Genomic DNA, 21,780 nt, shown 5'->3' with positions numbered 1-21,780 from the left:
AAAAGAAAGGCAAGAGAGGATATCGAACAACCAGAAAATGATGCCAGAGATGTCCAATGGGGGACAAAGAAATAGGAGACAAACACTAGGTTTTTTGCTCCATTTTTCACTATGGAAGACACCAGCAATATGCCAGAACTTTGAGTGTGTCAGAGGGAAGAAGTGAATGTAATTGCTATTACTAAGGAGAAGGTGCTAGGGAAGCTGAAAGGTCTGAAGTTAGATAAGACACCTGGACCAGATGAACTACACCACAGGATTCTGAAATAGGTAACTGAAGAGATTGTGGAGGCATTAGGAGTAATCTTTCAAGAATCACTAGATTCTGGAATAGCTCTGGATGACTGGAAAATTGCAACTATCACTCCACTCATTAAGGAGCGAGGCAAAAGAAAGGAAATTATAGTCCAGTTAACCTGTGACTACAATGGTTGGGAAGATGCTGAAGTTCATGATTAAGGATGGGGTTTCGGGGTACAGGGACATGATAAAATAGGCTTAGTTCCTTAAGGGATAATGTTGCCTGACAAATCTGTTGGAATTCTTTGAGAAAATAACTGGCAGGATAGACAAAAGAGTCAGTGGATTTTGTTTGACAAACAAGATAAAATCTGAAGATGCTGGAAATTCGAGCAGCACACTCAAAATGTTGGACTGACTTCGGCAAGTCCTGCCGAAGGGTTTCGGCCCGAAATGTTGACTGTACTTTTTTCCATAGATGCTGCCTGGCCTGCTGAGTTCCTCCGGCATTTTCTGTGTGCTGAGTGGATTTTGTTTACTTGGGTTTTCAGAAGGCCTATGACAAGGTACAATACATAGGCTGCAAATCAAGATAAGGGTCCATGGTATTACAGAAAAGAAATTGGCATGGACAGAAGATTGGATGACTGGCAGGAGGCAAAGAATGGGATTGGGGTGGGGGCCTTTCCATTTGGGTGCTGATGATTAATGGAGATCTGGAGGCTTCTGTATTGAGACTTCTTATTCACGTTATACAATACGTCAATAATTTGGCTGGTGGAGTTGATGGCTTTGTGGCTAAGTTTATAGACGATGCATAGATAGGTGAAAGGGTAGTCAGTGTTGGGGAAGAAGGGAGTCTGGAGAAGGGCTTGGACAGATTAGGAGACTGCGGGCAAAGAAGTGGCAGTGTTGGGAAGTGTATGGTAATGCATTTTGGTAGAAGGAATAAGAGTGTGGACTATTTTCTAAATGGGGAGCTATTTCAGAAATCAGAGGTGCAAAGGGACTTTGGAATTCTTGTGTAGGATTCCCTAAAGACTAACTTGCAGGTGGAGTCAGTAGTAAGGAAAGCAATTGCAATGTTAGCATTCATTTTAAGAGCACTCGAATATATTGTAAAAACAAGGATGTAATGCTGAGGCTTTATGAGTCACTTGGAGTATCGTGAGCAGTTTTGGGCCACTTATCTAAGAAAGGATATGCTGGTGTTAGAGAGGGTTTAGAGGAATTTCATGAGAATGATCTCTGGAATTAAAGGTTTAATGTGTGGGGAATGCTTGTCAGCTCTGGGCCTGTACTCGGTAATATTTAGAAGAATGAGGGGAGTCTCATTGAAACCTATCAAACCTAATTTTGAAAGGTCAAGGTGTAATGGACTTTGAGAGGGTCCAACAGTGGGTGAGACTAGGACCAGAAGGCACAGCTTCAGAATACAAGGATGTTCCTTTAGAACAGAGATAAGGAGGAATTTCTGTAGCTGGTGAGCAGGAAATGTGTGGAATTCATTGTCATAGACAGCTGTCATTGGGTCTACTTAAAGCGGAGGTCAACAAGTTCTTAATTAGTAAGAACATCAAAGGCTATATGGAGAGGCAGGAGAATGGGATTGAGAGGGATAATAATTCAGCCATGATCGTATGGCAGAGCTGACTTGATGGGGCAAGTAACTTATTTCTGTTCCTATGTCTTATGATCTTAATGATTTCAATAGTCAAGCCAGATCATAAACCAGTATTTGATCTTTTATATTTGAGTCATTCATCTGAGTTTAATATGATTACATTACTCATCTCCAAATCATTTAAGGATACTACTGGTGTATTTTTTGTTATATTTATTCAAGGGATGTGGGTTTCACAGGCTGAGGTAGCATTTAATTTCCTGTCCCTAGATGCCCCCTGAAATGATGATGGTGAGCTGCAGTCCTTGCGATATCAGTATACCCACAGTACTATGACAAAATTTTAACCCAGCAACAGTAAAGGAAGTCTGAATGATGTTTGGCACAGAGAAAATCTTTGGGGTGCTGGTGTTCCCATATATTTACTGTCCTTGTCTTTTTAACTGGTGGAGGTCATAGGTTTAGAGGGTGCTGTCCTAGGAGTTTTGGTGAGCTGCTGCAGTAGGTGGTGCAAACTGCTGCTACTATGTGTAGGTGGAGAACTGAGTGAATGGTTGCAGATGGAGTGCTTATCAAATAGGCTGCTATGTTCTGTATGGTGTCAAATTTATTAAGAACAGTCTTGCCATATTCAATTGTGGACTGCTTCATGATAATGTATTTAATTTGTGTTTTTAGTTTTGATAGGAATGAAGGATTTGATTCCTTTTGTGCAGTTGTTAATTGCAGCCTGCAGCTAGTGATATATGGTTTGTTTTAACAGGTGAACTTCCCTCCATTTCTGTTTGAAGTGCTGCTATATGCTTCTATTGATGAATCGAAAAGCTCAGCTCAGCTTGGAAATGGTGCTGTCATCTTCACCTTGCATAAAAGAGAATCTAGAATGTGGGAACAACTTATAACTACTGAAGGTAAGGAAAGTGTTAACTGTTTTAACTTCACGTAGACTTTAGAGTGTGAATACAACAGCTGTGTTGATTATTTGAAATATGATAACTGAATGGTTTTGCTTTGATAGTTAATAAGGAAAAGTTGCAAGAGAAGAGAGAGAGAGCCATTCTTGCTGCTCAAGTGAAGGCACAAGAAGCTGCAAAAGAAAAAGCAATTAAAAAGCGAGAAAATGAGAAATACTCATTGGAAAAAATGATGAAGGTGATTATTATTAAACATGTTAAATATTTTTTTTTCATTTTGAACATGTATGTTGGTGCAGAAGGAGTCAGGCAAGGAATTTGTGTAAAGCTACTAATTTGCTTAACATTTGAATAAAATATACAACTTAACTCCAGGCCAACCTGGGATAACAAATGGTCACTGTTTTTATAGAAGTCCATAAAGTCGGTTTTGTTCATAAGTTGGAAAGTACACAAAAATCGTTAACTGTACTAACCATACCTGCACAGAATTGTAATGAATTGCAACAAAAGCTCTGCCAAGAAAGAACAGTTATTAAGAGTGGGAAAAAGAGAGAGAGTGGAAACTAGTTCTACTGCTTGTAGGAATGAATGTCAGATTTTTGAACTTAATATTATGTGAGCTTATTCATATATATAGATTCAGGATTTTGGATCATTAGGATCTCTTCTGGGGTAGAGGTGCCCTGTACAAGAGGGACAGGTAGAACTTGTACCAGAGGGCCACCAATATCCCAACAGCGAGTATACAAATACGATTGGCAGGGGTGTGGGACTTGAGAGAGTGAAGTCAGTGAAAAGACTGACTATGTACAGCAACCAAAACGTGTAAGCCTCGCAATCAGGATAGCCATGTTATAGTAAAAGGGCAGACAGAACCACTGCTTTAAGTTGCACCTATTTCAATACAGATAGCTTAACAGGTAAGGCAGAGTAATGTGGATTTCCTTTAGGGACTGCAGCAATATTGTGGACATTACAGATAGATGGCTGAGCGACGGGCAGGACTGGCAGCACAATGTTCCAGGATATTGATGTTTTTGGAGTGTAGACGTGACAGAGAAACAGGTAGGAGTGGTGGGGGGAGGGGTTGTTACCTCTTTTGCTAAGGCAGGATATAACTGCATTACTTAAAGAGGATATTGTTGAGGAATCAACCAATGCCATTAGGTAGAAGTTAGAAATAAGAAAGTGATGGTCACCATGGAAGGAATATATCATAGACCACACCCCCCCCCCCCCCCAGTAGTCTGCAGATGGTTCGAGAAATTGCACATGGTTGTGTGAATAGTAGGGTAGTGCTAAAGGGCCTGGATGGATGGGGCACTCAAGCCAGTTTTCTCACACAATGTATAGAGGAACCTACTTGAGAAGGAGCAATACTGAATTTCCTCTTAGGCGATTCAAGTATCTAAAGTGGTGGTTGGGGAGCATTTTGCGTCTAATGACCATAATTGTATTAGTTTTAAAATAGTTATGGTAAAAGGTAGACTAGGGTCAGAGGTGAATATCCTAAACTGGAGCACAGGATCTAGCTGGGGGTGACTGGGTGACTATTTAAAGGTAAAAGAACAGTTGGCAAGTGGGAGGCTTTTAACAGGGTCAGTTTAAGAGTCCAATGGCAGTATGTTTCTGCTAGGGATAAGGATAGACATACCAAATTCAGGGCTCTGGTAAGGAGGAAAGAGGAAGTGTACATAACTTTTAGGCAGCTGGATATGAATGAACCCCTTGATGAAGATAAAAAGATATCACGAGCAGTTGTTTGTTTGAAGGTGGTTGAGATAAGCATGAGATTTAAAACGTGAGTTGGGCCTTTCAGAACTTTTTGGTAGACTTGAGATATCACAAACAGTTGCTTGTTTGGAGATGAGTGAGTTGAGTACGAGATTTAAAATATGGGCAGAACCTTTCAAAATGTTTTGGCAGGCTTGAGATATTGTGATTTATTAGGTATTTGGCAAAGGTCTATGAAAAGAAGTGTAGCTTAAGCAGAGAAGCCATTGTGGAAGTGGCCATGGTGTGAATGGGCTGGTGTTAGTGGAGAGCTTGCAGCTTTGGCTCAAGAGGCAGAGGCTAAAGTAAGTTTCTGGCAAGTTCATTTCTTTCCTTCTCTATTAGGCCTAGGCTAATGGTTCCAGGTCAGTGGTGTGTTTTTCATGTCAAATGTGGCAGTTCTGGGAGACCTCCAGACTCTCTGATAACTACATCTATGTGAAGTGCATCCATTTGAAGCTCCTTACAGACCATGTTAGGGAATTGTAGCTGCAGCTGGATGACCTTCGGTTCATATGGGAAAATAAGAAAGAGCTACAGGAAGGTAGTCACCCCTAGGTTGCAGGAGGCAGGTAGGTGGGTGACAGTCAGGAGAGGGAAAGGGAATAGGCAGCTAGTGCAGAATAACCCTGTGGCCATTCCCCTCAATAACAAGTATATCACTTTGGATACTGTTGGGGAGGGGGCGAGATATGACCTACCAGGGGAAAATCGCAGTGACTAGGTCTGTGGGACCCTGGCATTAACGAGCTGGTGTACTTAATAAAGTGGCTGCTGACTGTACCTATCATAACGTTTTGAGGAGTACAGTGGTGATAGGGGAGCTGCCAGGAGATTCTGTGGGCCTGAAAGAGACTCTCAGATGGTATATTGCCTACAAGGTGCCAGGTTTAGGGACCTCTCTGACTGGGTCCATAGAATTCTAAAGGGGGGGGGGGGTGAACAGCCATAAGTTGTGGTAAGTATTGGTACCAAAGACATAGGTTGGAAATGGGATGAGGTCCTGAAGAGAGATAGGAAGCTGGAAAATAGGACCTCAAGGATAGTAACTGCTGGATTGCTGCATGTGCCACACATCAGTGAGGATAAGAATAGGATGATTTGGTAGATGAATGTGTGGCTGAAGAATTAGTGCAGGGGTCAGGATTTCAGATTTGTGGGTCATTGGGACCATTACTGGAGAAAGTAGGACTAGTAAAAAAGGACGGGTTACACTTGAGGGGACCAAAATCTTTGCAGGCAGATATGTTAGAGCTGTTAGGGTGGTTTTAAACTAGTTTGGCAGTGGGAGAGGAACCACACTGATGGGTCAGAGGATAGGGCAATTGGTGTACAGGTAGATGCAGCGTGTAGCGAGATTGTAAGGAAGGGTAGGCAGAAGTCAATAAAGCTAATTTGCAGTCAGTGGGATGGGTTGAAATGTGTCTATTTTTATCAAGTCAAGTCACCTTTTATCAAATCACTTTTTATTGTCATTTCGACCATAACTACTGGTACAGTACACAGTAAAAATGAGACGTTTTTTCAGGACCATGGTGTTACATGACACAGTACAAGAACTAGACTAAACTACGTAAAAAAACACAGGAAAAAAACTACACTAGACTACAGACCTACCCAGGACTGCATAAAGTGCACAAAACAGTGCAGGCATTACAATAAATAATACACAAGACAATAGGGCAGTAAGGTATCAGTCCAGGCTCTGGGTATTGAGGAGTCTGATAGCTTGGGGGAAGAAACTGTTAAATTGTCTGGTCGTGAGAGCTCGAATGCTTCGGTGCCTTTTCCCAGACGGCAGGAGGGAGAAGAGTTTGTATGAGGGGTGCGTGGGATCCTTCATAATGCTGTTTGCTTTGTGGATGCAGTGTGTAGTGTAAATGTTCATAATGGCAGGAAGAGAGACCCTGATGATCTTCTCAGCTGAACTCACTATCCGCTGCAGGGTCTTGCGATCCAAGATGGTGCAATTTCCGAACCAGGCAGTGATGCAGCTGCTCAGGATGCTCTCAATACAACCTCTGTAGAATGTGATGAGGATGGGGGGGTGGGAGATGGACTTTCCTCAGCCTTTGCAGAAAGTAGAGATGCTGCTGGGCTTTCTTTGCTATGGAGCTGGTGTTGAGGGACCAGGTGAGATTCTCTGCCAGGTGAACACTAAGAAATTTGGTGCTCTTAACGATCTCTATGGAGGAGCCATCGATGTTCAGCAGAGAGTGGTCACTCTGTGCCCTCCTGAAGACAACAACCATCTCTTATGTTTTGTTCATATTCAGAGACAGGTTGTTGGCTCTGCACCAGTCCTTTAGCCGCTGCACCTCCTCTCTGTAAGCTGACTCGTCATTCTTGTTGATGAGACCCAGCACGGTCGTGTCATCGGCAAACTTGATGATGTGGTTCGAGCTGTGTGTTGCAGCACAGTCGTGGGTCAGCAGAGTGAACAGCAGTGGACTGAGCACACAGCCCTGGGTACACGGCCGTGCTCAGTGTGATGGTGTTGGAGATACTGCTCCCGATCCAGACAAGGAGGTCTAGGATCCAGTTGCAGAGGGAGGTGTTCTGGTCCAGTAGGCTCAGATTTCCAATCAGTTTCTGAGGGATGATTGTGTTGAATGCTGAACTGAAGTCTATGAGCAACATTCGAACGTACGTGTCCTTTTTATCCAGGTGGGTTAGGGCCAGGTGGAGGGTGATGGCAATGGCGTCATCTGTTGAGTGGTTGGGACGGTACGCAAACTGCAGGGGGTCCAGTGAGGGGGGCAGCAGGGTCTTGATATGCCTCATGACGAGCCTCTTGAAACACTTCATGATGATGGATGTGAGTGCAACGGTAGTCATTTAGGCAGGACACTGAAGACTTCCTCAGCATGGGGATGATGGTGGCGGCCTTGATGCACGTTGGAACGGTGGTGCTGCTCAGGGAGGTGTTGAAGATGTCAGTGAGAACATCTGCTAGCTGGTCTGCACATCCTCTGAGCACTCTACCAGGGATGTTGTCTGGTCCAGCAGCCTTCCGTGGGTTGACCCTGCACAGGGTTCTTCTCACGTCGGCCATGGAGAGACACAGCACCTGGTCATTTGTAGGAGGGGTGGACTTCCTTGCCGCCACGTTACTTTCCACCTCAAACCGGGCGTAGAAGTTATTCAGCGCATCTGGGAGGGGGGCATCACCCACACAGTCAGGTGATGTTGTCTTGTAATTAGTGATGTCCTGGATGCCCTTCCACATGTGCCGCGTGTCACCGCTGTCCTGGAAGTGACTGTGGATTAGCTGGGCATGTGCACGCTTTGCCCCTCTGATGGCTGGGGACAGTTTGGCCCTTGCTGTTGTTAAAGCTGTCTTGTCGCCTGCTCTGAAGGCGGAGTCGCGGGACCTCAGTAATGCACGCACCTCCACGGTCATTCATGGCTTCTGGTTAGTGTGTATAGTGATGGTCTTGGACAGAGTAACATCATCAATACATTTGCTGATGTAGTTGATCACTGATGCTGTGTACTCCTCTAAGTTGGTAGAGTCGCCATCGGTTGCAGCCTCCCTGAACATGTGCCAGTCAGTGTTCTCAAAGCAATATTGAAGAGCAGAGATGGCTCCTGCTGGCCAGGTTTTCACCTGCTTCTGAACTGTTCTGGAGCACCTGACGAGCGGTCTGTATGCTGGGATTAACATAACCGAGATGTGGTCTGAATAACTGAGGTGGGGGCAGGTCTCTGCCAGGTACGCATCGGGGATGTTTGTGTAAACCAGCTCCAATGCGTTCTCCCCCCTCATTGTAAAGTCCACTTACTGATGGAATTTGGGGAGCACTAACTTAAGGTTCACGTGGTTAAAATCACCGGCGACAATAAACAGTCCATCAGGGTGTGCGTTCTGCAGTTCACTAATAGCCCCGAACAGTTCACAGAGCATCTCCTTAGCATTAGTGCTGGGGGGAATATACACACCGAATATAAGGACAGAGGTGAATTCCCATGGCAGATAAAATGGTCTGCATCTAACAGCCACAAACTCCACTAGCGATGAGCAGTATCTGGAAACCAGCACAGAATTTCAGTGTTGATGTAAACACACAAGCCACCACCGTGAGTTTTACCGGAGAGAGCTACATCCCTGTCTGCTCGAAACAAAGCGAGCCCGTCCAGCTGAACGGCGGCATCCGAAATTCCATCAGTGAGCCACGTTTCTATAAAAACATACGCACAGCAGACTCTGTACTCCTGCCGAGTATTTCGTTGGAGTCAGATGTAGTCCAATTTATTGTCCAGGGAGCGGACATTGGAGAGCAGAATGGACGGGAGAGCCGGCTTCAGAAACATCAGGAACGAGGATGATGAACTTACTGCATGGAACTATAATGTTGCAGTCATTATGGAGACTTGACTGTCATCAGGGCAGGAATGGCTGCTGGATATTCCGGGGTTTAAATGTTTCAAAAAGAACAGGGATGGGGAGTGGTACTGCTAAACACAGCTGCAGAAGGGGACGACATTGTGGAGGGACTGGCTACTGATTTTCAGAAGGCATTTGATAAGGTCCCACATAGGAGATTGGTGGGTAAAATCAAAGCTCAGGGCATTGGGGGGAAGGCATTGACATGGATAGAAAACTGGTTGGCAGATAGAAAGCAAAGGGTAGCGGTGAATGGGTGTTTCTCAGAATGGCAGGTGGTGACTAGTGGGGTGCCACAGGGCTCGATATTGGGACCACAGCTGTTTACAATTTATGTCAACGATTTAGATGAAGGCAATGAGAATAACATCAGCAAATTTGCTGATGATACTAAGCTGGGTGGCAGTGTGACGTGATGAGGATGTTAGGAGAATTCAGGGTGACTTGGATAGGCTGGGTGAGGGGGCAGATACTTGGCAGATGACGTTTAATGTGAATAAGTGTGAGGTTATCCACTTTGGGAGTAAGAACAGGAAGGCAGATTATTATCTGAACAGTGTAGAGTTAGGTAAGGGAGAAATACAAAGAGATCTAGGAGTCCTTGTTCATCAGTCACTGAAGGTGAATGAGCAAGTGCAGCAGGCAGTGAAGAAGGCTAATGGAATGTTAGTCTTTATTACAAAGGGAATTGAGTACAAGAGCAAGGAAATCCTCTTGCATTTGTACAGAGCCCTGGTGAGACCACACCTGGAGTATTGTGTACAGCTTTGGTCTCCAGGGTTAAGGAAGGACATCCTGGCTGTAGAGGAAGTGCAGCATAGATTCACGAGGTTAATTCCTGGGATGTCTGGACTGTCTTACGCAGAGAGGTTAGAGAGACTGGGCTTGTACACGCTGGAATTAAGGAGGTTGAGAGGGGATCTGATTGAAACATTTAAGATTATTAAGGGATTGGACAAGATAGAGGCAGGAAATATGTTCCAGATGCTGGGAGAGTTCAGTACCAGAGGGCATGGTTTGAGAATAAGGGGTAGGTCATTTAGGACAGAGTTAAGGAAAAACTTCTTCTCCCAGAGAGTTGTGGGGGTCTGGAATGCACTGCCTCGGAAGGTAGTGGAGGCCAATTTTCTGGATGCTTTCAAGAAGGAGCTAGATAGGTATCTCATGGATAGGGGAATCAAGGGATATGGGGACAAGGCAGGAACCAGGTATTTACTCACCTATTGTCTATTGTCTATTGAGTCAGTGTGGATGGTAATCACTCTATTGGGAGTATTCTATAGATCCTCCAATAGCATTGGAGACACCGAGGAATACATCAGGAGGCAGATTTTAGAAGGGTGCATAAATAACAGGGTTGCTGTCATGGGTGACTACAGCTTCTCTAATATTGATTGGCACATCCTTCAATATTTCCCTAATATTGATTAGCCGGAAAGGAGCTGAAGAATGGTCTTAGGAGAGCTAGAACGGGCATAAAAAGATCTTTCTGAGTTGGATTAAGGAAAATCCCAAGACATTGCACATGTATGTGAAGAATAGGAGGATGAGTGTTGTGAGGGTGATCAGGGAGAGGAGTGATGTGTGTACCAGGAGTTGGAGGACCTAGCAGAGGTCCTTCATAACTACTTTGCTTCAGTATTCACCGGTGAGAGGGAACTTGGCGTTTGTGAGGACAGCATAAAGCAGGTTGATATGCTGGAATATGTTGATTTCAAGAAAGAGGAAGTGCAGGACCTTTTTCAAAACAGTTTCAAAACACCTGTACATCTGTTCATTAATGCAAATATCTATTCAGCCAATTATGTGGCAGCAACTCAGTGTTTAAAAGTATGAAGATATGGTTAAGAGGTTCAGTTGTTGTTCAGACCAAACATCAGAATGGGGAAGAAGTGTGATCTAAGTGACTTAGACCGTGGAATGATTGTTGGTGCCAAACAGTGGTTTAAGTATCTCAGAAACTGCTGATCTCTTGGGATTTTTGCACACAACAATTCACAGAGAATAGTGCAAAAAAAAAATCTAGTGAGTGACAGTTCTGTGAATGAAAATCCCTCGTAATGAGAGAGGTCATAGAACGGTTAGACTGGTTTTCAAGCTGTCAGGAAGGTGACAGTAACTCAAATAACCAGGCATTACAACAGTGAGTGCAGAAGGACATCTCTGGATGCACCTTATGTCAAACCTTGAAATAGTTGGGTCACAGCAGCAGAAAACCATTATAGGAGGTACCTGATAAAGGGGCTGGTCTGGATATACCCCAGGTTACTACGGGAAGCGAGAGGAGAGATTGCTGCACCCTTGGCGATAATTTTTGCCTCCTCACCGGCCACTGGAGTAATACCAGATCATTGGAGGGTGGAAAATGTTATTCCTTTGAACATACATAAAAAATAGGAGCAGAAGTAGGCAATCTGGTCCGTCGGTCCTACTCTATCATTCAATAAGATCATGGCTGATCTGGCCATGGATTCGTCTGCACCTACCTGTAACCTTTAATTCCCCTGGTATGCAAAAAAGTTCAAGAAATGAAGTAGGAAAGTAGTTTTTTGAGGATGTAACTAAGGGGATAAAAGAAGATAGGGCAGTAGATGTTGTCTAAATGGACTATAGTAAAGCCTTTGATAAGATATCACACAGCAGACTGATCTTGAAGGTTAGGTTTCATGGGATTTAAGGGGATCCAGCAAGGTGGATTCAGAATTGACTCGACAATAGGAAGTAGAGTATGAAAACTGAGGCTTGACTCTCCAACTGGTGGTCTGTGAATAGTGGGCTGCCTAGTGCTCATTGGTTGTGACCTCTGATATTAATTTATATAAATAATTTGGATGTGAACATACATGATATGGATGCTGTAGTTGCTGATACTAAACTAGGGATCCTGTTGATATTGAAGCAGGCTATGATGAATTGTAAAGAGATCTTAATTGGTTAGGGAGATGGGCTGAGGACTGGCAAATGGTTTTCAACTTAGTTAAGTGTGAGGTGATGTATTTTGGACATACAAATCAGGTTAGGACTTCTACAAGTGTGCAGTTTACTGAAAACAGCTGCAAAATTAGACAGGGTGGTGAAGAAGGCATTTTGTTTGCTGCCTTTCATCAGTCAGGGAATTAAGTTTAAAAGTATAGATATTATGTTGCAGTTATATAAATTGTTGGTGAGACAGCACTTGGAGTATTGTGCACGATTTTGGTCACTCTATTGTAGGAAAGCCTTGGTAAACTGGAGAGGGTACAGAAGAGATTTACGAGGATACTGCCTGGACTAGAGATCCTGAATTAAAGAGGGATGCTGCCCACTCTGGATCTTTATATGTTGCAGCATTAGAGAATGAGGGATGAACAAACTGAAATTTATAAAATCATGAAGGTTCTTCACGGCAGTGGGTTCCTGTTCTCAGTGTTTGACAAGAGGCCATTCCCAATATCTCCAGGAGCGGCCTGAAAGATATGTGCCTTCAGGGTGTGGCCCTGTGGACGCTCGATTCCCCGCTGGTCTCACCAACTGAAACGGCGCATCGAGACAGCGGGTGCAGCTGCTGGAGGCCTCTTCACAAGTGATCACTCTCTCTCTCTTTCTCTTTCAATGGTGAGAGAGAGTTTGCTGCCAATTCTTGAATCGGGGAACTTGAAATAAAAGTGACGCTGCAGACTGTAACACCGAAACAGTGAGCTGTTGGTCTCCTCTTTGTGACAGGAGTGATTTCTCTATCTCCCTTGTTAGTGAGAGAGAGTGTGGCATGTCGAAATCTTGGGCGAAAGGTAGCTATTGATGGATTCTAGATCATAGTCTCCTCGGGAGCTTTGCTATTGCTTACATAGTGGATGATGGGGAGGCTTATGTTTTTTGCTGGAATAAGTGGGGGGGGGAGGGTTGATGCTTTGCTGCTGCTTGTGTATGGGAGGGGCAAGGAGGCTTTGGGGTTCTAACATTATTCTTGTCATTCATTCTTTGGGGTTTTTCTTCTGTTTTGTGGATGTCTGCAGAGAGTAAGAATTTCAGGTTGTTTATTGTATACGTTCTCTGATATGGAGTCATTGAAACAGTGAAATCATTGGAGGCAAACACGAGGAAATCTGCAGATGCTTGAAATTCAAGCAACACACACAAAATGCTGGTGGAACACAGCAGGCCAGGCAGCATCTATAAGGAGAAGCGTTGTCGACGTTTCGGGCCGAGACCCTTCGTCAGGAAAGGAAGGATTGAAAGGAAAGATAGTAAGAGATTTGAAAGTAGGAGGGGGAGGGGAAAATGCGAAATGATAGGAGAAGACCGGAGGGGGTGGGGTGAAGCGGAGAGCCAGAAAGATGATGACACACCATAGTGGGGTGTGTCAGGAATGGACAGGAGGAGGAGTATAGGAAACTGATACAGGACTTTGTGATATGGTGCAACTCAAACTACCTGCGTCTCAATATCACCAAGACCAAGGAGATGGTGGTGAACTTTAGGAGATCTAGGCCTCATATGGAGCCAGTGATCATTAATGGAGAATGTGTGGAGCAGGTTAAGACCTACAAGTATCTGGGAGTACAGATAGACGAGAAGCTAGACTGGACTGCCAACACAGATGCCTTGTGCAGGAAGGCACAGAGTCGACTGTACTTCCTTAGAAGGTTGGCGTCATTCAATGTCTATAGTGAGATGCTGAAGATGTTCTATAGGTCAGTTGTGGAGAGCGCCCTCTTCTTTGTGGTGGCGTGTTGGGGAGGAAGCATTAAGAAGAGGGACGCCTCACGTCTTAATAAGCTGGTAAGGAAGGCGGGCTCTGTCGTGGGCAAAGTACTGGAGAGTTTAACATCAGTAGCTGAGCGAAGGGCGCTGAGTAGGCTACGGTCAATTATGGAAAACTCTGAACATCCTCTACATAGCACCATCCAGAGACAGAGAAGCAGTTTCAGCGACAGGTTACTATCGATGCAATGCTCCTCAGACAGGATGAAGAGGTCAATACTCCCCAATGCCATTAGGCTTTACAATTCAACCGCCAGGACTTAAGAACTTTTTTAAAGCTATTATTAATGCTTTTTGAGATAGTGATTTAGATGCATATCATATTTTTTACTGAGTTAAGTATTGTATGTAATTAGTTTTGCTACAACAAGTGTATGGGACATTGGGAAAAAAGTTGAATTTCCCCATGGGGATGAATAAAGTATCTATCTATCTATCTAGTAAGTATGCAGATGATACAATGGTAGGTGGCGTTGTGGATAATGAAATAGGTTTTCAAAGCTTGCAGAGAGATTTAGGCCAGTTAGAAGAGTGGGCTGAACGATGGCAGATGGAGTTTAATGCTGATAAGTGTGAGGTGCTACATTTTGGTAGGAATAATCCAAATAGGACATACATGATAAATGGTAGGGCATTGAAGAATGCAGTAGAACAGAATGATCTAGGAATAATGGTGCATAGTTCCCTGAAGGTGGAATCTCATGTGGATAGGGTAGTGAAGAAAGCTTTTGGTATGCTGGCCTTTATAAATCAGAGCATTGAGTATAGGAGTTGGGATGTAGTGTTAACATTGTACAAGGCATTGGTAAGGCTGAATTTGGAGTATTGTGTACAGTTCTGGTCACCGAATTATAGGAAAGATGTCAACAAAATAGAGAGAGTACAGAGAAGATTTACTAGAATGTTACCTGGGTTTCAGCACCTAAGTTACAGGGAAAGATTGAACAAGTTAGGTCTTTATTCTTTGGAGCGTAGAAGGTTGAGGGGGGACTTGATAGAGGTATTTAAAATAATGAGGGGGATAGATTGAGTTGACGTGGATAGGCTTTTTCCATTGAGAGAAGGGGAGATTCAAATAAGAGGACATGATTTGAGAGTTAGAGGGCAAAAGTTTAAGGGTAACACGAGGGGGAATTTCTTTACTCAGAGAGCGGTAGCTGTGTGGAAGGAGCTTCCAGTAGAAGTGGTAGAGGCAGGTTCGGTATTGTCATGTAAAGTAAAATTGGATAGGTATATGAATAGGAAAGGAATGGAGGGTTATGGGCTGAGTGTGGGCCAGTGGGACTAGGTGAGTGTAAGCGTCGGCATGGACTAGAAGGGCTGAGGTGGCCTGTTTCCGTGCTGTAATTGTTATGTGGTTATATGGAAGAGATTTAAAAGAGACTCGAGAAGTAACTTCTTTACACAGAGGAGACTGAGGGGAATGAGCTGCCAAAGAAAATGGTCAAGGCAGTTACAATTGTAACATTTGAGGCATTCAGATATATACGTGGAGGGAAGGCTTTGGTGGGTTTTGGACCAAATGAAGCTAACTGGAACTAGCAAGGTAGAATAGACCAGTTGGGCTGAAGGGCATATTTCCATGCTGTATTACTCTATGACTCTAAGTAAAGCATTCTTAATCCTGAGACACCATAAAACAGGAACAGTGAGGTTCTAAAAACGTATTCAAGATGGTCAACTGCAAAGAAGAACTGAAATACCCATATGCTCTCATTTAAGAAGCCTTCTGAGATGTCTTCTCGCGATACTAAATTAATATATTCCTTGATTAACAGAACAATATCACCACCTCATATGTATCTCCCTTTGTTTCCCCTCAAAATTCTATTCCTTGTGATACTGAGTTGCCAGTCCTGTCCATCTTTTAACTGTCTCTTACCTGCATGCCACAAGTCAACAGCAATATATTTTTATATTGGTCTTATGTTCAATATAGATGTTAAACACTCTTTTAGTGCAAGATGCTTCTAAACTTCATTTTAAGTTTTCAGATGAAACTGAATTAAATTTCAAATGTGTATTTGAGTAGAAAGGATAATAGAATACAGTAAGCATAGTCTATATGAAAGTACGGTAAAATGATGCACATGTGCTATATGGTAAAGGTGGAGGAAGATAATAGAAAACAGATTGAAGAATTGAAAAAGCAAGAACAAATAAAAGCTACTGAAGAGCTAGAAAAGTGGAAGCTTCAGAAGCTTGAAGAGGAGGAACTAAAGAGAAAGGAGGAACTAAAGATCGCAAGGCAAAAAATTGAAGCAGAAAAAAAGTGGAAGAAAGGTGAAAATATAATACAAAATTCTGCCTCAGAAGCGCCATACAAGCACTCTCTCAAAAAAGGTAAATCTATTTCACATCAGTGATTAATACAGTAGTAATCTTAAGTTTGAATATGGAAACTGTTCCATCCACAGAAAATCAGCAAAAACTCATTTGAAATGGTTTTCCCACAGAATTCCTGATCAAAGATGGTCCCTGTGAAGAGGAAAGTAACCCAATCCACATTTAGTTTTCCCAGTTAAGAAAATACTTTGTTACAAGCAGTGAATGCATTTATTACATTGCAAGAAATGCAAATATAATGTTGCTTCAATTGAACAGTATTTAGGGCCCTATATGTTGTAAAAGGAAGATGTAATAGAGCTGATGTTTCATTTCTTGTGATTAGTGCCATAGAAAGGCAGAGAAAGAGTAAACCAGAGCTCCTGGAGGAAATTATTTATTTGAAATATTGAAAAGCAAGGGGAAAGGAACATGTTGTTCAAAGGAGGTTCACAAAAATGATTTTAGGATTAAACAGCTTGTCATATGAAGAGCATTTAATGGCTCTGGGCCTGGAATTCAGAAGACTGAGGGGTTACCTAACTGAAACCTATCAAAGGGTGAAAGGCCTTGGTGGAGTGGTGTGGAGAGGATGTTCCCTACGGTGGGAGTGTCTAAGACCAGAGGACACAGCCTCAGAATAGAGGGACGTCCTTTTAGAACAGAGATGAGGAAATTTTTCTGACAGAGCGTGGTGAGTCTGTGGAGGCCAAGTCTTTATGTAAACTTAAGGCAGTGGTTGATAGATTCTTGATTGGTCAGCGCATGAAGAGATACGGGGAGAAGGCAGGAGATTGGGGTTGAGAAGAAAAATGGATCGGCCATGATGAAATGGTGGAGCAGACTCGATGACTGAAATGGCCTATTTCTGCTCCTATATCTTATATTGGGGGAGGCATAAATTCTGCAGTTTGAATGTAGAGGCTTCTTGAAGGTGAAGGGAAATCTAATTATGGTACTGGATCAGGTGAAAATTACCCAGGTAGAGTTAGCAGAAATACGGGAGAAGGAGCAGACGTGGTTGAAATCCATCCAGCAGAGGAGACAAAACTATTATTAAAATTGATAGAAAATGCTTTGGAAGTACTGTCAAGTAAGGTGGTATTATAACAGACAGTATAGTAGGATGCATTAATGGCCAAAGAATGGTGTTCAAGTATCTCTGAGATCCAGAGACTGCAGAGAAAAGGCAAAAAAACTTGTTGATTGTGGAAATCTGAAATAAACAGAAAATATAGGAAATATCCAGAAGGATATGAAGAGAGAAAGTGTTTTAGGTCAATGACCTTTCATCAGAATATCTCACTGTATACCAATAGCCAGCATATCTCTTAAAATGGAGATGGAGAAACTGAGGAGGGAAAGGGAAGTGATAGAGATGGATTATATGAAGCTAGGAGCAGAGTGAAACTTGGCAGCAAAGTGATGTAACATTTTAGTTCAGTGCAGGTACCAACATACTATCAATGTTCTCAGTAAGAAGTTGGGGATGCAACCTGAAACAAAAGAATATAGCACATAAAATATGTTCAGTTCTGATGTCTTGTCAGGAATTTTGGGGGAGAAGTTTGAATGGTGGATAAAGTAGAGAGAGCAGCAGCCCTTGTGTATAGAGAGAATATAAGCTTAATTTATTATCAATCAGATTGGTAGCCAACCCTAATAGATAATTTACATTTTGACTTTGATATGGACACTAGACGTTGATGGTATAAATGAGCCATTTGGGAGCAGGGGTCTCAATTTTGTAGAGAACTAGAATTCTTCCACAATGGTCATCTTAAGTTTCCTGTTGCAAATCAGTTTATCTTCCTTCCCACTCCCACTCTTGCCTGTCTTTCCTCTGCCTTCACCATTGGAATAACAACATCTCATATCCTCCTTTTGGAACTTACAACCTTGTACAGTTGTCCCTTGTTTTTCAAACGTTCGCTTTACGACACCTTGCTGTTACGAAAGACCTGCATTAGTTACCTGTTTTCGCTAACAGAAGGTGTTTTCACTGTTACGGAAAAAGGCAAGTCGCACTTTGAGCAGCCAAGCTCCTCCCCTGGAACTACATTCTAGCCGCCATTGCTTAAACATGTGCCTGTGAGCATCTGTGCTTTATCTTGATTTATTTTGTGCATCTGTTAGCAAGATGAGTTCTAAGGTATCGGAAAAGCCTAAAAGAGTTCGTAAGGGTGTTACACTTAGCGTAAAACTAGACATAATTAAGTGTTTTGATCATGGTGAACGAAGTAAGGACAAAGTGAGTTTGGCTTGTGGAAATTGACGAAGATGATGTTGAAGAGGTTTTGGCACCCCATGACCAAGAACTGATAGATGAAGAGCTGATGCAGTTGGAAGAGGGAAGGATAACAATTGAAACCAAACGCAGTAGCGAAGTCGTCCAGGAACTGAACGTGAAGCAATTGCGTGAGATTTTCACTGCGATTGACAACGCTACAATGATTGCAGAAAAGTACGACTTTACTTTTGAAAGGTTACATAGGTTTAGGGCATATTTGCAGGATGGTTTGAGTGCTTACAAAGAACTATGATAGAAAAATGCATGAGGCTAAGCAGTCAAGCATACTGTCGTTTTTCAAGCCTTCCACATCAGCCACAGCAGACGACAAACCTCGACCTTCGACATCAAGGCAGGCAGACGTAGAAGAAGATGAACCTGCCTGTCCTGATGGAAACAGACGATGATGAGTTGACACCCCAGTCTCCTCTACCTCCCACCACCCCAACCTCTGACGACTCAGCCTAACACACCATTATCAGTGTGCTTGCTGTCTTCCCAGTTCCATTAAGTGAAACTACACTGTACATACATTATTTCCACTTTATATAGACTGTGTATTTTTATGTGTTATTTGGTAGGATTTGGCAGCTTCATAGCTTAAAGGTTACTGGAAAGAGTGCTTCTGCGAGAGTGCTTGTGCCAAGTGTTTCTGCTGAGAGTGCTTGCGTGAGATTTTCACTACGGTGGACAGTGCTGCAATGATTGCAGAAAAGTATTTCTACTTTATATAGGCTGTGTATTTATCATATTATTCCTGCTTTTACTATATGTTACTGTTATTTTAGGTTTTATGTGTTAGTTGGCGTGATTTGGTAGGTTATTTTTTGGGTCTGCGAACACTCACAAATTTTTCCCATATAAATAAATGGTAATTGCTTCTTCACTTTATGACATTCTGGCTTATGAACCATTTCATAGGAACGCTCTACCTTGGATGGCGGGGGAAGCCTGCAGTATGAACATTTAATTATTCCCTTTCAGGTAACCCATGTGCCTGGTTTCTTTCCTTCCACACTCACTTTCCTGCTCATCTACTTTTCTTTGTCCTTTGTTCATCCATCTCATCCTCTCAAGTACCTGATTCTGTCTGCCTTTCATCCCCTTCCCATTAACACCAAAAGAGCCACCAGCCTCTTCCCAAATACCCCTACCCCTTCTGCTGCCCAACACTTCTAGGTACTGGTGATCCTTCCTGTTCCCTCCCAGTCCTGATGCAGTGTCTCAAGGCTGAGCATCAGCATATACTTTATTTTGCCTCCTCAGTTGCTGCCTGCTCCCAGTGTTCTGTTTTTGTTCTGCTTTATCTAACCTTGCTTAAAGCAAACAGGTGATAATGCTTTCTTGACAGAGTGCCAGTGAACCACTGTTAAGCAAAGTAGCTCTTAAATCATATGTTTTGAAATTTCTCCAGGGCTTCACTCACATTTATTACTGATCTCCAGACCTAAAAATCTCTGAAATTACTAGATTCCTAAATTTCAGGCCTCCTGATTCACCCCAGGTTCAATTGCTTCATCACTGGCATTTGGCCATCAGTGACTGGTTCCTAATTCTGAAATTTTCTCCCCGTGTCTTTTTGTTTTCCTTTTTTCCTTTTTGATACTCTTTCTCTCTCTACCTTTTGGACCAAGCTGTTCGATTATACTGCTTTATAGCACGTTGGGACATTTTATAATGTTAAATGTGCCACACTTAAGTATGTGCACATTTCTTTTGGTGTTTGCATAATTAGTTAAGCCCTTTCCCTGTTGCTCAAGTGCTTTCCTTATCCCCTCTATCTATATTTATTCTGGTTGAGTCCTTCAATCAGCCTGATCGCTAGATTTATCATGGCAGGATATTTGAAGCCTCAACATTGAATGAACTTTGTGGGTAAAAAATAAGCATTTATTTTAACATTAGCCAACTCCTCTCTCAAGGTTCTGGTGCAAACAGCTCTATATTAGTCAACTTTTGCATCACATCAAGGATGCTGAGGGTAGTAACCAGATATGGAAACTGCCTATCCTATTTGTGCCATTAAAATTTATCAGTGTCTTGTCCATGGATATGGCCTGTGTTTAGCAGCTTTAAATTAGTAGATTTAATTTCAGGATCAGAATAGTTTCATGTGGCAACCATTAAGTAAGAGAGTAATAGTAACTGTAATTTTATGCATAGTATATATCAATAAGTAGATCCTATTGCTTGAGCAAATTCCTTGGTTATTATCTTAATTTAAGAAAGTGCAAGAAATAGTTCATTTCTTGATATATCTATACCAAATAGAAAAATGTCACCTTTTGCCTATTTTGTAAATCATAATCTGCTTTTATATATTTAAAAAAAACATTGTTTTTACAGGATGGATTTAATGGTAAACTTCTAACTGCATTTTACTTACAGGCAATGCTAGCAATATATTTACTGAAGATGCCAGAAAAGAAATGATCCCAGCTCCTCGTTCAGCTGGTAATATACAGATACAATTCACACCTCGAGTTTTTCCTACTGCACTGCGAGAGTCTCTCATTGCTGAGGAAGAGGAGGTAAGGATTTTGTAAAACTACAGTGGATTCCAAAACTCTTAAAGAACAAAAAATAATTGAGAAAATAGCCAGGATTCTCTTCATTTATTTGGGACACTATGTCACTTAATTAGGACAGGAGACTGTTGCTGAGTAGTTTCTAACTGACATCGGTCATGTGTACTTTGGGCCATTAGACACTACACCGTGCTTAGAGTGAACAGGTTTTAAATAGCATCATTTGCCTGTGTTTGTCTTCAAAAAGCAGTGACTTGTGTCACTGATAATTGGCGAGAAGTAACCAGTAAGACAATTTGGACTGTTTTGCTTACAGCGGTTTCAAGCATTCAAGCTTGGAGATGCCAGAAACAGTCAGGAGTAAACATGAAACAATTTCACTACTTTCAACAGGTTAGAAACTATGGAGAATTTGAAAGTATCATCAATAATTTGGGATGTTACAATGAAAATGAATATTTGGAGGATGCAATTGTCGAAAGCATTGTATGAAGGCAGTCCATAATCTGCACTAGGTGTCTGTACTGATTTACTGTCAATCAAAAGAACATGGCAGCAAACACTGGATGAATTCCTCCCTCAATAATTATTAGGAACTAATACATTGTTATAGTGCTGTGGTAGTTTTGGTAATGTTCTAATTTATTCATTATTTCATTTAAATACATGATTTGTTAGTTAAACAGTAGTTTGTTGATTTTATACCTTATAAAACATCATGAAACTTCAGCTAATTGGGGCAGCTGTTTAATTGGGCCAAAATGTACTCATCTCATTGTGTCCCAATTATCCAAAATCCACTGTATTTAAAACACATTTGCTGACCTTTGTGGGCAAGTGCCAGGATAACTGAAAGTGGCAGCACAGGTAGAGTGCTGAAGAAGAATATGCGACATATGCTTTCATTAGCTGTCTAATAGGAATGTAAGGACTGTTATGGTACATGTTGTTAAGCC

At 42.3% G+C, this 21,780-nt stretch overlaps 1 protein-coding gene across 3 annotated transcripts in view; it reads left to right on the top strand.

Moving 5' to 3' along the window:
• dnaaf4 (dynein axonemal assembly factor 4) overlaps positions 1-21,780 on the top strand; it is a 56,960-nt gene that overhangs the window by 18,021 nt on the left and 17,159 nt on the right. For all 3 annotated transcript variants that reach the window (XM_073032839.1, XM_073032838.1, XM_073032837.1), the window contains exons 2-5: positions 2,628-2,775; positions 2,883-3,016; positions 15,790-16,024; positions 20,685-20,827. In XM_073032839.1, coding sequence (XP_072888940.1) covers positions 2,628-2,775; positions 2,883-3,016; positions 15,790-16,024; positions 20,685-20,827 — 660 coding nt within the window. The remainder of the gene's footprint in view (positions 1-2,627; positions 2,776-2,882; positions 3,017-15,789; positions 16,025-20,684; positions 20,828-21,780) is intronic.

This window comes from Hemitrygon akajei, chromosome 30, assembly GCF_048418815.1.
Source record: "Hemitrygon akajei chromosome 30, sHemAka1.3, whole genome shotgun sequence".
Taxonomy (NCBI): Eukaryota; Metazoa; Chordata; class Chondrichthyes; order Myliobatiformes; family Dasyatidae; genus Hemitrygon; species Hemitrygon akajei.
This window is presented reverse-complemented; position numbering and strand designations above follow the sequence as displayed.